Source organism: Aythya marila (genome assembly GCF_965140915.1).
Source record: "Aythya marila genome assembly, chromosome: 3".
Taxonomy (NCBI): Eukaryota; Metazoa; Chordata; class Aves; order Anseriformes; family Anatidae; genus Aythya; species Aythya marila.
Window position 1 is genome coordinate 83,914,242 of NC_139044.1, and position 16,450 is coordinate 83,930,691.

At 37.0% G+C, this 16,450-nt stretch overlaps 1 protein-coding gene across 1 annotated transcript in view; it reads right to left on the bottom strand.

Annotated features, from left to right (window-relative positions):
- Positions 1-16,450, bottom strand: part of MAP3K5 (mitogen-activated protein kinase kinase kinase 5) — a 100,049-nt gene that overhangs the window by 42,130 nt on the left and 41,469 nt on the right. Inside the window, exons 6-10 of the mRNA XM_082756455.1 lie at positions 15,746-15,852; positions 12,247-12,417; positions 7,343-7,455; positions 2,767-2,926; positions 478-631 (exon numbers count right to left, since the gene is read on the bottom strand). Coding sequence (XP_082612581.1) covers positions 478-631; positions 2,767-2,926; positions 7,343-7,455; positions 12,247-12,417; positions 15,746-15,852 — 705 coding nt within the window. The remainder of the gene's footprint in view (positions 1-477; positions 632-2,766; positions 2,927-7,342; positions 7,456-12,246; positions 12,418-15,745; positions 15,853-16,450) is intronic.

Consider the following 16,450-nt stretch of genomic DNA (forward strand, 5'->3'; position numbering starts at 1 on the left):
ATCAGAAATATACACAAGTTGTAGTGTAGCATTATTGAAATACGTTGTTTGGTAGCTGAAAAAAAGATTTGTCTGTTTGGTCTGATTTTTACCTCTAATAGATTTTTAAGCTCTAACAGCACACACTTGGTTGGCAACAGGCTATGCAAAGCCTGTTGAGTCAGAGAGAGACTGGAATTAAATGCCTTTTCTTCAAAATGTACCTCAATATAGTATCACCTGGAATATGTTACAAAGTTTTGTTTTAGAAGCATACCATTGGTAGCAAACACTAAATATTTTGACTCTCAGTACTTTATTGGAACACACTGTGCAATCCCATTGTAGCCATGTGAAATCAATTAAGACAGTCTAATATGCAGGCCAAATGCATTTCTTCTGGACAAGCAGTTTATTGTCTGGGAACCTGCAAACAAGCAGTGTTTTGTATTCATTTCCTTCGTGTCACAATTAAAAACAAACAAAAACCACACTTACTGGAAATCTAACTACAGTCACATCTGTCTTTGTGGCTTCTACAAGGAAGTCCATCCAGAAGTCCACGAGTTCCTGTTTGGCCGTATGTTGCTCAGGATTCAGTTTCTTAAAATGCTGATATATCAAAATAGTCTCTACGATAGACTTCAGGTACCTGTGATCATTCAAGCATACACAATAAATAAAATACGGTTTGTAAATAGTAATGTCTACCCTTAGTTATAACTGAAGCACCCACCACTGCAACACCAAGGCAGTCAGTACAATTTCGGTTCTCTAGGACTGCTTTCAATAGTAGCAGTTCCTCATTTAGAGCTGGAAACACAGCAGCTCCATTATTAATCTGAAATACAGATGAGTTCTGGGACAAAGCTTCCTGCATGTATTCCTGGTTGTTTATACTGCCTCCTATCCTAAACCATAAAAGCTTCCTGAAATAGCTAAATCCTCTGCCTATGGACCAAACTGTTCCCGTGTCCAACTTGTTGCTATAGTAAATCAACCTCAAATTATAGTATAGTATATAAAAGTATATAAAATATAATATAATACTATGTAAATAGTATATAAAGATAGTGAACCAACCTCAAATGATAGCTCAAAAAAATAGTGCACTAGTTCAACTTTCTATACTATTCTGTTTTCTGTATAGCATCTGCGCTGGCAGTTGCCTAACTCAGATTTTTGAGGCACGGCACTTCTGGAATTGATTACCCTATGAAGACAACAACAATTATGCTAAGCAGCCTTTTTGGAATTACTGGGGAAAGGACAACAGCAGCGCTGAATGTCTCTCGAGTGCAGCTCATCCCTCTCTCCAATATTCTCCTTCACAGGGTTAGTTTGTGGGGCTCCTCATCATGTTGTTTTCTTCTGGCATTTTTGAAAAACGTTGCAAACAGCCTCGGGCAATTTTTTTTTAATGAAAACAACTGAAATGAGATATATATGCCTAACGAGGATTTATCATAGCTATCACCTTATTGCTGTTAGACTATTCATGGAAAGCTTATTTACAAGCTATATACAAAGAGATATAATGCATATTCAGAGGGCCTCTTGGGAGCAGTTCCATACCTATACGTTATCCAATTCTCCCTCTTAGATTGTGTGGATATCTTGCATAAGGTACTGTATTTACTTCCCTTTGCACTGGGGCACTCTACTGAACAGCAGGCAACAGACTGAGAAAGAATTGCTCACAGGAGAAATTTTCTGAAGCACAAATGAGCATGCTGTTTTTTTCAGAGTTTAATCCACAGGCTTAAATCCCAAAGGCACTGGGTACATAAAATCCTGACAAACAGGCATTCATAAACTCCAGAAAACTCTACCAGGAGATTCCTAGAGTGCTATCCAGCTCCTCAGTACAACATGCACATAGTAAAAATGGGAAGTGTTGCATATAAGCATGCTCTGAACAGTTTATAACAACGTATTTGGTCAGAAAAGTCAGAGTTCTCCATTTCAACTGTTTCTTATGTTATATCAGTAAGTTCAGGATTTCCATGTCTTAGCATAAATAGATTCCCCTCTGATCAGCTTCTGGAGACAGACTTTCCTACCTTTGTATAAAGGGCAAAAACACATAAAGCTGCAATACACGAAACCTTGATTGGTACAGTGACAACTTGAGTCAGAAAGAAATCTTGGTTCTGCCCAGCTAACAGGCCTGAAGTCTTTGAGTAAGCATCTGGTCCCTACTTGCTGCTCACATCCAAAGCAGAACAGGTGTCAGGAGCCTGCACTGCAGTTAGAACACATCTTTTGGCCTCTGCATAACAGAAATTAAGTCTACAGGGTTGTTGTTTAACCTCTAGATATATAACCTTTCCATTATTTGCAAATAACCTTTCCTATAGTTGCACTTTAATCTTCATTCTTCTCAATTATAATCAGATCAACTTGCACCAGATAGCTCACTCGTATTCAAGTTCTTAAAGTAGCTGATATCTGCAGTAACCATCAAAGTATTCCAAGGTACATCCATTCCACTTTAGCCAAGCTGTCTGCACTCCCAGAAATATTCAGATAATTATGACCAAACCCACAAACCCCTACCACCAGGCCAATGGTGAATCTGTCCTTCTCGGCCACCAAAATAGAGCCATATCATATCTATCCATGAGTGAAGGGAAAAGAGGAAGAGTTCCCCATCTATGTAAAGTGCAAAGAAACTCCACACAGACTAACAAAATCTGTCAGGTAAATACAATGCTGACTGTGATAGCTGAAGGAGTCCAATGTTTTAAAATACAGCAATGTACATGATCTTACTTATCACCTTACCATGCTGGTGCCTTTAGCTTAAACAGCTTTTCTGAAGCCTGGATCACTCTTATGTGGTCATTAGCCAACATACTGGCCCCCAAGAAAGATCCTACTTCCCAATAGCTCTGCAGTTTCTCCAGGCTCCCCTTTTTACCAAGCAGGCTGCTGATCTTTACCCCTGTAGTAAAAAAAATAATAGGTCACAGGAATGTATTAATGTACTTTGTACAAACCATTTCCATGATTTGAAATCTATTTGAAATCTAATGAAATCTATTCATTGCTTAAGTTACTGCAGCCTCTCCATTTCAAACGAAATAAGATGGAAAATATACTTACCAGTTAACATCATATGCCTTCCAAACACCCTAAGCGGTAGAAGATTTTTATTTCCCCTCCCCCTCTTCCTAAAGGCATCTCAAGAAAGGAAATTTAAGACATCACTGTCAGGACAAGGCCACAGTCAGATTACCTATGTTCTTGCATGGACCTCATCTGTAAAGGTAAATTGGGGCCTTAGGCTACACAACATAGCTGTAAAAACTTAACAGATGCTGAATAAGGCACCTATTACGTTTTTTTCTGCTGTTGTTGTTTGTGATTTTTTTTTTTTTTTTTTGACTTACAAGCCCCAAGCCCCAAACTTACCTTTATAGACAAGGTCCCATGCAGAAGGAACAGATGATCCACTGGCCTTCTTCCAGCAGTGATGTTCTTTTAATTGCCGCAAGTCCTACCCCAATGAAAGACATCTATTAATATTCATAAGTCCCTCAGCAACTCAAGATTATGGAGAGCCTCAGGTCTTACTTTGACTTGCTACGTTTTCTGAAAGCTACAAGTTTCCCTGTAGTCTTCAGGATGATTTTTAGATCACATTAGCTACTGCATATTTATAGCCAACATGAGACAGGCTACACCATCCCCTGCAAACAAAATAATTTCCAGCTTGTTAGACAAGCCTCTTCATCACAGTAGCCCACTTACTCACTTTTCCCACACTACTCAACTCAGTTTCCCTCCCACATCACCTGCCATTGTCCTTGATATTCAGAGTTGAGTATTCTCAACAAGTTTCAATGCAACTGTTGATCTATATTTTTTCCCCTTAACTTTCTTTAAGCAGCTAGCAGACTAAATTTCATTCTAGAAGCAGCAATAAATCTCACCAAAATAGATATTGTTACGTTAACTAGATTTCAGACAACAAAATCTATTTGGTTTTCTGCTGTTGTTTGTATGTTTATGTTCTCAACCCCAGACAATGAACGGATACAGTTTTACACTTTGAATACAAGAGGTCTATAGTCTATTTCATGCCTGTATTTCCCTTTGTGCTCCTTTGCTAACAAGTTGTCATGCCTGAGTAACATACAGAACAAAGTAATACTTCAGTGTAATTAAAAGCATTACTTGTTTGCTTCTTAGGGAAAGAAGTTTATTTATTCCTGAGGAGAAAACATGGAATTCCAAGTTTATGGCCTTCTCTTATAATTTCTCTGACTTATTTTGATCTTGTCTTTGAAAGTTTGAGAGAGTAAGAACATCCAAGCAAAGTCAAGACATTCTCTCCTTTTTTGATAAACTTCACATTCACAGTAGCAAAACCACCAACAAAAAAGCATCAGCTGAATTCCAGCACGTTTTATCGCAGATACTTTTTTGCCTTAAAAATGAGCAAAAATACAGAAGCCATTAATGCCATGAATACACCCAGAGCTGGAAAGAAAATAATACACGGTAACAAGATACTACCAGTTAAACATTACTATGAAGGCTTCATAAACAAACTGCTTTTCTTGCTCAAATATTGACAGAACAATTCATATTGCTGGATCCTTTGTGTATCAAAGTTACAGTCTGCACAGATCATTACTGCCAATGCGAAGCACTGTGTTTAAGTTTTTGTCTCAAATTTCTGCAATTTTATACGGTTAAGAAAACAGCAGTGTTCAGAAAATATACTAACATACAATATTAATGCTTTAGTTGATCATTGCATTTTGAATTATTATTCTGGCAAGTATAGGAAGGAACTTTTAGAAGGCAATTTTTTGATCTGATGCAAATGGATAAAAAGCCTCTTGGTTACTGGAGTTATCCTTAGTTTTACTGGATTTACTAAATTATTGGCACTGTAACCAGATGTGAATTTTCTAATTACAGCCTCATACACCCTCTGAAGTGCTGTGAAGGGCAATATCTTTCCTTAGCCTTTCCCAACCTACCCATATAATTTCCACTGGAACCTGGACTGAACTTCAATTGGCTTGCTCTTACCCACCTCCTTATCTCCCTCCAGAAGACAGCCTTCCTGTAACTTTTATGTGCTATAATAATGCTACAGGTGGACACCAAGCTGAAAACACTGCCACAAAGATCTAACTGCTACTAGCGAATGGTCTTACACACACAGATCAAGACAAGAAAGTGACCATCAGAAAAATAACATACATGTAGGCATTACAGATCCTTTGGACAGAAAATAAATTGCACAAAACCTTTGGTTTTGCTTACTTTTGTTTAAAAACGTTAACACTAGTCCAAGGCAAAGACAACTCAAGTCAACTGACAAACCTCATTATATCAACGTGGACCACAGTCTTAACACCAAGAACTCAATGACCAATGATATACACAGGGTCTATATTATAGATGTATTTGAAATTTTCTTTCAGCACAGCTAGATGAAGCTTATAGTATTTTGACAATATTTCCTATAACAAAATAATAAATATTAGACACTAGCAGATCCCTTACAGCACCTGAAGAGGGTGTTGTAAGAAAGATGGAGAGGGAATCTTTTACTAGGGATTGTAGTGATAGGACAAGGGTAACAGCTTCAAACTACAAGAGGGTAGGTTTAGATTATATATTAGGAAGACATTATTTACTGTGAGGGTGGTAAGGTGTAAGGCCTAGTGGAAGTAAGTGGAAGTAAGGTGGTAAGGCCTAGTGGAAGGTGTCCCTGCCCCAGGTGGGTGGAATTAGATGATTTTTAAGGTCCCTTCTAACCCAAACCATTCTATGATCTATTATTCTTATATGGTTCTATGATCACAGGAGGGATTTGTCTGCTTTAAGGGTTTTCAGCAGACACCACCTAAGTATTTACATGAGAGACTGGCACACCAACATCTCATTAAAAAACAACAACACATAAACACTTCCAAACACCTACCAGATATTTCTCCTCTAAATCTCAGTCATCAGTCATGGATGGAACCTTAAATAATAAGGAGCCTTAACTTCTGTACCATTCTCCACACGAACAGTAGGGCAAACACTGGATAAACTCACAAGATGACACCAAACATCTGATCCCTACAAATAACGTACTTATGAAATCTGGCTAATCAGCTTGTCCAAATCTAGTTTTCCATAGTCTGTGTGCAACTGAATTTTCTTTAAAAGGGAAGGATTCAAATTAAACCACATTATAAATATAGTCCAGACGCACTACACCATCTGTAATTTAAAATCAAGCCAGTTGAGCGAGTATTTGCAAATATTATGTAGAAAGCAAAATGTATATATTATTTTACCACCTACACTGACATGAATTCAAATTTCAGTGTAGGAGACGAAAGCATTCTATCCAAGCCCCCAAAAAATTCACCCACTTACAGAAGGGCAAATATGGTGCTTGGGGCAACTCTACACAGCCCATCACATCTAAAGTAGCTTCATTTAAAAAAATAAAATTCTACTTCTATCATTTATATGGAAGTAACCATCTCTGAACTCCATGCTCAAAAAAATTCTTTATCTAGAACTTTACTTCTAGAGATATACTGCACACCGAACTTCTAAACAAGTGCAGTTGCTCATTACAGACATCCTGTGGAACGAAGAACATTGCTTCCTTCTGCTTGGGAAACAGAAGGATTAAAAAAAGAATTTGCAATAAGTCAAGAATTACATAATTTAATGGAGGAAAATGCCAGTTAGAAAGTATATTTTACTACCTATTAGAATTTTCAGTGCTCTCTCTTACGACTTCCTTGACACTTTCCATTCTCCTCAAATACAGTAAAATCACAAACAAAAATCACAAGTAGGACAGACCCCTTAATACAGAGGTTCAGAAAACCTCAAGAGAACATCTGAGCAGAAACATGATTCTTTCTCCTCTTAATCCACCCCAACATCAAGTCAAGTGTGTTTTCACCACTGTAAGGATAGGCTCTTTATCTGTATTTCCAAACATTCCATAGGTGGCTTTCTTTGTTATTGTTGTATTTATTCATTCATTCATTTATTTATTTTGAAGACTGCTACCTAGGACTGCATTTTCCCTTCAACTGTTCCTTCTGGCTAACAAAAAAAGACAGCACTGAAAAGAAGGACAGTCAGTTTTCACTGAGCTCTGGTAACCTGTAGACTTTCAGTCTGGAACCGGGTCTTCATGACAGTGCACACCATCAATCAGGTGGAATTAATGGTGGTGCGAGAGACTAATTTAGACGTTCACATACTCAATATCAAAGCTTTCATACACAACCATTAGATTTTTTTTTCCCCTTGTGACAGTGGGTGGTGTTATACTTTCACCAGAAAGCAATTTCACTGTGAATTTGCAAGCTATAATTACCAACTTTCCGAAGCTCAAAGGAAGTATCAAAGCAATGTCCAGCTGCCAGGAGGAGAACTGCATAATTGATTCCTGACTGCAATGTTGGCTCTGACTCAAATGCCTTCTTGAACCTAGAAAAAACAAACATGCAAGTTTACTTTCTAAATAATGCAATCTAATAGGTACATAATTATACTTTTAGGTACTTTAAGTACTTATCTTCAGTTTACACAGCAAAAATCCATGGAAGGAAAAATATTTTACTGTTTTCCACACATGATTTTTGTCTATTATTGAGGAGATTGTTGCTTGTTCCTCACACTTCTTTCCTTTCACACAAGTACAGACTACAGCCACCCACCGCAGTAAATTTATAGTCTCCTACTAGATTTGCAATTCTTCCACTAAGTTTAAAAGAGAATATTATCAACTTGTGATAGACCCATTTCACAGTTTTATTTATTAATAGGCTCTTTAATTTGCTCTTAAATATATGGATTTTTAGTAACTTGAAACTTTAGACTGATCTGCTCCAGTGACATACATGCATATCAAAATGCATAAGCGTAAAACCACAAAAACACACTTTGCATTCAGCCAGGATTTCAGCTACTCCAAGTTTTATTCTTTACTAGCTGTATCCCCTGTCCTCATTGTCCTCATAAGTCTATTCACATAAGGCATGGACTACACTAGATTTGGTTCTTCTCAAGAGGAGGTGAGCAAGAGAGTGAAGGAATGGCAGTGGTATTCATCTAGCTCAAGTCTTGTCTTAAGAGAAGTCCAGGGGTGTCACATAAACAGAACAGACTTAATCCCCATGCTAGCAATATAAATCCTAGAGGAAATCTATAGTGTTTTAAACTTGTTCTATAGAATATGAGCCTAATTTGGTTTTTATACATGCACCTCTGTAAGAAGGCAAACAAAGCTAACATACGTGAGGTAGGGAGCACAAAAGATGCAGTTAACACAACTGCATTATAATAAAAGGAATGAAATTTATAACTACATTCAAAAGGAGAAGAAAAACCCGGGCAAACAAATAGATTATGAAAGTGAAGCATGTTTTAAGATTAATACATAAAGAAGGAAAGAAAAAAAAATACATAAAGCCTAAGGATTTGGCTTCCAGACCACACTCTGACATGAAAGCAAAATTATGATATTTGTTCCTAATAGGCCAAAAATATATCTTTCTTTCCCCTGCTCTAAAGGTCTGCTTTCCAAAACTGCAAGAAAGGTTCCTCTTCAATCTGCTACATATATGCTCTTCCTATACTACAGCTCTGCCCACCTCCAATAACTTGATCATTAGACAAGAGTCTAGCACTCCTTTTAAAAAAAGGCATAATGATCTGAGAAGATAACTTCTTTTCTTTCATCATCTGCCTTTCCTCTTCTGCTGTTAGTTACAAGAAAATGAGTAAGAAAGTACATACAAAACATTTGTGATCACTAAAAGAACATACCATCACAAAAAAAAAAAAAACAAAAAAACAATAAAAAGCCACCAACGAAGCAGAAAGACCCTCATTGATTCTAAATACAGTCAGAGTAGACCAGTTGGCTGACATAATTGGTTTGGAGACAGGACAGCTTTGGAAACTGGACTCCCTTTTCTCCCCTAGTGAGCTTTCATGTTGTAATTGTCATGCAGTATCAGGAAAGAGAAGAAAGATTGGCAGAATAATTGACACAAAAGAAGAAAAAAACCCTGAAAATAAGTACTGTTTGTTTCAATACAGGAGACTCCATGCTTCCGCCTATTCATTTTGCCACAAAATGCCTGATTTCTCGCATGACTACACAAATTTCTCTAGTTCTAGGACAGATACATACCTCTTTTGTTTTTAAATTGTGAAGTTTTGTACCTCTAACGCACATCAAGTGGGAACATTTGTGCTATAAACAATGTTAATCATACAGGCAAAAGAAAAAGAGATGACCTTAAGCATACAAAATAGTCACTGCTCGCAGACGCAATTGATGGAACAGCCCCACAAAAAGAATGCCTTTATTTATGCCATGTCATATACAGGCAATGAATACAGCCATACACCCAAAAAAATATGTGCTGTGACCCTCACAGACTAAGAAACCAATTCATAGGATCATAAGACTGATTTCCTTTATTATGCTCAGTCCTTGGCTTCTTTATACTTAGACTGACAAGTACCATCCTCTAACATAATTTTTGCAACATGCATAAGAAAAAAACAATCAGGAACCAAATATAGACATGATGCTTCTCCCTTCCCCATAGATGAAACTCATCTTCCTAGCTATCTAGATGCTACTTGCACCAAGAAATACCGGTATCTTAGAACTCTGAAGTCTTATTTAAGCCTCCTGAAATCTTATAACCAAAAGCATGATTTTACATTTGTTGTGATCCTGTGCTGATATTCTCAAATCTGCCTTATATCCACATAGTTTGCACAGCACTAATTTACAGACAAAAATAAAAAAATCTGTAATAATTTTGCACAGATGAAAATGTTCACACTTTCAAAATAACTCAAATCATATCTGTTCACTGAACTGACTGAAATTCAGCAGGTGCAATTGGTGTGCTTTGTCAAACTCTAAATATCACTGGAAGCACCTGTGCAGCATTGTGGAAAAGCAGTCAGGTTCAAAAATTTGCCTATAGAGGTTGGCTTAGCTGATGCAATTAAATTGCCATCAAGAAATTGAAAGCTGACATTTGGGAAAATGTTGCAATGTGGACACTAAATTAGAGAGGTAGCAATAAGAAATTCTGAATAAAGACTTGACAGCACTGGCGAGTCTGATTTACATTGTCAGTAAGCAACAAGAAAGTGACAGTTAATAATTAGTTTTCATTTCTCGTCTCATATTTATATAAATGTCTTTTATTCTGCTTTTTAATTGTCATAAAAGCAAACTTACTGCCTTTTTTTTTTTTTTTTAATAGGCTGAAGTACCTTCACATCACAGGCTGATGCAAAACCAATGCTTTGGATCTGCTGCCAAATTCTTTTCTTATACAATTCACTATACTTCTCCTGCATCCTCATTTGTCTAAAACAGAGATAAGGACCCTTATCTCAACATAAACTAACACTACCATGGAGGCTTTGTTCCCGTGTGCTCCTTCCTCCTGCCCCTGCTGTAGCACCTGTAGTAGCTCTGCTCCCCCCCAGGAGCCATCAGTTGGGTTACAGCTCAACTCTTTAGCCACACCAAAAGCTGCTGTATGTCTGGCACTAAATTTCAAACCAACATCCTACAAGGTACAAGCTAAAAGCAAGTGACTGGAACCTGTACCAGATGAGCCAAATTCCAGCCTAACTGACACCACCTAGCCCTATGGCAGCAGCCCCACTGAGCAGTCTGCATTGGGTCTTACTTGCCAGAGACTTCAGGGATTATTTTTAGGAGCTGACTTGTCAGCATCCCCACCCCACCGCAGGAGCTGCCAGCCTCCTGTCCTTTCACAAGCTTTTATGCCTGAATGCAATCATTGCACCTTATCAAATAGATGAGCATCATGACTGATATGTGTATCTATTAAAAGCATGTTAAAATGGCTACGTGAAATATCCTAGTAAGTAATTACCCCTATTAAACATATAATCTTTCTTAATTATGTTTGAAAATCTCAGTCTGTTCTTAAACGGATAAATGAAAAGTAAGAATGAGGAAAAAAGCAAGATATACAACAGCAAATTTAAGATCTATTTATTCTATTTAGGTCATGGTAATGCCTAGTATTTGTATACACAGCTACTACAGTTTTCTTTTTGCATTAATTCATGACTTTAGCAAAATATTTTTTTTAAACAGTATCTCAAAAGTTGCTTATGAGCTTTGTCTTAGAGAAAACACAATTTTTCTTCGAAGTTATGAAATGGGAAAGAGGGAAATAGTATGTTGCTTTCCTGTTATTTTGACATCACTTAGAAGTTCAGTAAGCTTTACAAAATTGTAAAGCATGACCAACAGTTAGGAATTGTACTTGCATTCTGAGACCATAAATGGTAAATAATTATATATTATCTTTTACTGAAGACAGTTCTAATCTAAAGATTACTGAAAAGTGATAAATGAGGAAGAGAGAAGCAAGCTTTCAATTCTAAGCATTTACTTCAATAGGCAGCTGATGAGGACAGAACTAGGATCTAATGTGCAGGATATGCACAACTGTAATGGAGAAAAGCAACTCATCCTGACAAAAGTCTAAGATGGCATCCGGTGCTGCCATTTCAAACATGTCTTTTGGGAACTGAAAGCCTGAGGGACAAAATAAGAGAGAAAGAATACTTAAAAAAAAAAAAAAGAAAAAAAAAAAAGAAAAAAAAAAAGAGAGAGAGAGAGAAAACTTATTCCACATTAAGTCAGCATTTTTTGTGCATTTCAAAAGCAATAACATGGTACCTGCCTCTAAAATTATAAGAATGTCTAATCTAATGTGTGCTTCTTAGACTCTTGGTGGTACTACAGTCCACTGTGACTTGAAAATATTAAATGGTGGTGATGGGGTAATAAAGCTTTTCCCAGAATGATTTTGGAGCAGTCATATTTCTCATGAGCAAAGAAGCCAAAAAGGACAAAATGGTACATCCTAAGCATCAGTGCAGATTTATACCTCAGCACCTTTAAGCTCACCTGGTAAATATCTATCAGATTGCGGATACACCAATTGATTCAAGTCTGATTACTGTCTGGCCCAGTTTTGTAAGAATAATACAGAATCACACAGAATCACAGAATTTCTAGGTTGGAAAAGACCTCAAGATCATTGCATCCAAAAGTAAAGAAGTAAAGAAGAGACAGTAAAGAAGAGACTTCATATTTGAGAGAAATCAAGAAAATACATTCTTGTTTAAGGAATATACATTTTTGTTTAAGGAATGCCTTAAGAAAGGGACATAGACCAGGAAAACAGTACTCACCAGAACGTCCCTTTGTCTCTGCATTCTAGATCTATGAATCCAGATTCCAAAAACATGTCCTTGTAAATTCGACCAACCAGGCAGTACATATCTGAAGCTACTTGATCCTCCTGTTCTACCAAAGGAATCATAATTTCTAGAGCTTTCTGTCTGTCTCCAGGCAGATTTCGCCTATTAAAAATAAATATTTCAATAAAAAACAATGAAGTTATCAAGAAATATGTTTTCATGGCCATATTTGAATATATACTAAATTATATATTTAGAATTTGATAATATTTGTTTGTTTATATGTTTTACCCATGTAAAATGTGCTCCTAGATGCAATGGGCTATTTTATAAACACTATTTTAAACCATGAACACTTAAAAAAAACTACTTCATAAAAGCCTCCCAAGCACGTTTACTCCCGCATGAAGTATCAGCTAAGAGCAAAGCAAGAGTAAGCCTCAACAGCCTCAAAGCAGAAGCAAGCCTCAAGAGCAATCCTTAGAAAGTAATACTTTCTTACAAAATGTAAAGATATAAACCCAGGTTTCATATCTAAACCTTATTTCACAGTAATTCATACTTTAAAGGCAAAAGATTCCTTCTTGTGTTTATGATTTTTAAATATATATTTTGAATGCGAAGCAAAGAAAAAAAAAGTACAAAACAGACTGAATTCCCCCATAAGAGAAGGTTAAGAAGTGAAGCCAATAAGGTAGTATTATCAAAAATAATTAATACAAATAAACCACGTAACTGCAAGCATTAGACACTTCCTGGTGACTCAGTTTGGATACATACATCATTCAGTATCAAGAGTTTAGAATTGTTTTTACCTATTTGTGTGCTGAACAAGCAAATGACTCCTTTCTCAGCAAAAACTATTCTGTGGTTTGGGGACGGGTTTTTTGTTTATTGTTTGCTTTTTTTTTTTTAATTTATTTTATTTTGGAGAAGTTGCATGCAGAATTTGAGTAACTATCATTTGAATTGAGGGAATATAAGCACATGTTTTTAGATCTACTGACAGATTCTCATCTGATAGAGAAAAGGCTTTTAAAAAGTCTGTTAAAATCAAAAGTCACAGTTATCTTAAAGCACATACTGCTTGATCAGAGATTCAATAATGGAATTTTCTTCCCTTTGCAGGAACATATCAAATGCATGTCTGCACAGGCAGAGATAATGTCAAATGAGAGGCCAAAGCACGTGTACTCTAAGCAATATGAGCTCATGAACGCAGTTCTGGAAGGAAGTGATGCGGTAGAATAGGCTTAAGTCAAGCTGAACTAGGTAACAGAGGAAGAACGAGTACTTGTATCAACAAAAATAATTAAGAAAACAGAGCAAAAGCACTTCAGCAGATATTATGAACACCTTTCCTGAGGAAAAACAAAACAAAACCAAAACACAATAGACAGTGCAAATCCACGTGCTGGGCCAATCTCTATTGATGTCAGCTTAATAAGAATAAATCAAACCAAGTACCCTTCCTTCCCAACCTTCAGACTAGTCGAGTTCTAAGGAATGAGGGAAGTCTACTCAGACTACAGACTTGCAGTAGGCTCCTCAAGTACTTCCAGAGTGGCACAGCAAGACTGGTACATTTGTCTGAGATGCACTAGTGCTCCCAGTCCCAGGCAGAGCAATCAAGTGCTCTCAGCTAAGCAAATAACCAAGTTCTTCGAGTCTATGCTATTCTGGACTCCCAGCCAAATGATCACTTGACCATTTGTGGAAGGTTAGATTCGTTTTATCTTCTCATTATGATCACTCAAGTAAAGCTGCAGACTGCAGCTTCTTCATGTTTGCCAGCTGACTTTGATTAGAGAATGGCTATTGTCAGAATGGAATTTCAGGTGGATAATCCTTCCAACATCTTGTATTGACTAGCACTAACCCAGATGAAAACACTAGCTAGCTGAACTTAATGACAACAAGAACATTAAGGCACAGCAGTGTTTTGTGTTATGAGCCACTTATACTTTGCTGGTCTCCAGAGACAGAGGTCCCTACCTCTCTTTCTGCTTCCTCTAGCATCATCAGTGCATTCACATACTTTCTTAATTCGGGTCAGACTAATCCTAACTGAGCTGCTCTGTCCTTCTGTACTAGTGACCTAGATTAGAAGCAAGATAAATATTTTCTTCCACAGCAAATATTAACACATGCAGAGTATTTCAGATCTGCTTTAGTTCAGGAAACATCCTCTGTATTCCAGATATGGAGAAAGTTACAATTACCCCAAATAATGTCTTCTTGGCATACATGTTTTTATGGCTGTCATTGACTGTAGACTGTAAATTCAATTTGAAAAGGTGACAGGGAAATCTGATCTGAACTCCTTTGGAGATACTATGTAGACCTTCTGTATGTCAGATACCCTCAAAGGCTACATCTTACAGTTTTCTCTTCAAAAACATGCCTCCTGGTCTGCAAGATGACCCAACAAAACCAGTGGAGTGTAACGATCTGCCTGAAAAGAGTATACTGCAGTTTTGCAACAGAAAATATTTTTAGTGCCCAAGTCAACTAGCCAAATCCTGTTTTCAGAGGTGACTGTTGTAGAAAACAGTGACCTTGGGGGTCTAAACATGTTAGAAACCTGTTTCTGTTTTAAAACTGACTTTACCTTTTCAACTAGTTGCCTATGAGTTATTTTTGACATCACTTTGACACGATATGCAGTTTTCAGCCTCCTTGGCAAACCTGAATTACAATATTCTTTCTGCTTCTCTCACAAATTTTATCTGTGAGACAGTTTCTGTATCTGAGAATTTCAATGCCTGCTGAGACTGGGTCTGCTCTTCTAAATATCAACAGCACAATCTTCACTGTGTCAATACTAAGAGAGCAGAACATCTCTCATTTCCTCTGAAAAATTCCTTTCTTAATGCCTTGCCTGATTGCCAGCATTCTAGAATTTCATTTTTCAAAATATGAAAATATATAGAAAAGTCAGGACACCGCTCCCATTTAAGCCAAGAAAGCAGTGGTTGTTGCTGCATGTGGTACATTTTGTGCATGTTTTCAGAGAACATGAAAAATTGTCTATTACGGTAAAATCCTTTGATTAACACTTGATGAAAGCTTTCCTCCTGACTCTTGACAACAGAAGAACTCAGACTTAAATAAGAGCTTGTCTAAGCCAGCACAAATGCTGCAACACTGCCATTCAAACAGCAACGTTAAGTGTACTTGACAGAGGTAAAACATTAGTAGTATTTGTTTGCTCAGATTTAGGTACTAAAACAGAAACCTCAAATATTGATGCAGACCTATGGAAAGAAAAACCAGACGGTAAAGGAAGAGGAATGTAATTTGACAATATGAAAGGAAAACAAAGCTCAGATTGAACACGAAGCTCAGAGTCCCCAAAATCACTTCAGTGAAAACCCTATACCTGTGTAAAAGGATTCCAGCAGAGACCTTTAACCAGGATTACCAACTATATGCGAAGTTTGGAGTACTGATTTACTAGTCAACAGCAGAAGGAAGGGTAGAGTCTTACCTGTTCAGTGCAAATGCATAATGAAATCTCACGTGGTGGTGGGAAGCCAAGTCAAAAGTAGGCAGTTTTTCTAAGGTTTTCACCAGTTTCACAATGGAATCATAATCCTTCCAAAAGAAGGGAATAATGAAGTTTTAAGTGCCTGTACCAAAGTATACCTATATGAACTCCTCGTTGAGCTACAGACCTGGCATTTCATACTATGATGAATTTTTAGTTTGCTGTAAGTTATATGGATTTCAGTATACTCAGTCTCAACCTGTAAATGGCTTGGCATTCAGAGATGAGAATACACACAGTATTTAGCATAGAAACACAATTTGGCCTCCTGTACTTAAATGTAGATCTATGGAAATTTCAGTACATATATTTCATGACTCAATTTTGCTTCAGGGGCTGAACACATAAGAGTTCTAGAACTCTTTAAAGTAAGCTTGAGACACAGTTAAAGAAAAAAAAACAAAACACTTTAGGATGATTAAGAAGCAACTATTGGATTACAATGTAGAGTGATTACTAGCTCCGCTCAGAGAAACTGCAGTGTATATAAACATGTTCTGTTGCCATGAGAAATATCATAAGCATGGTGACAAAGCACATACACAGTAAGAATACATACGTATCAATAGCAGAATGCTAACATAGCCTTTAAGTAGGAGACACTAAATGCTGCTCATCAAATAGTAACGCTGACATGTGTACAGA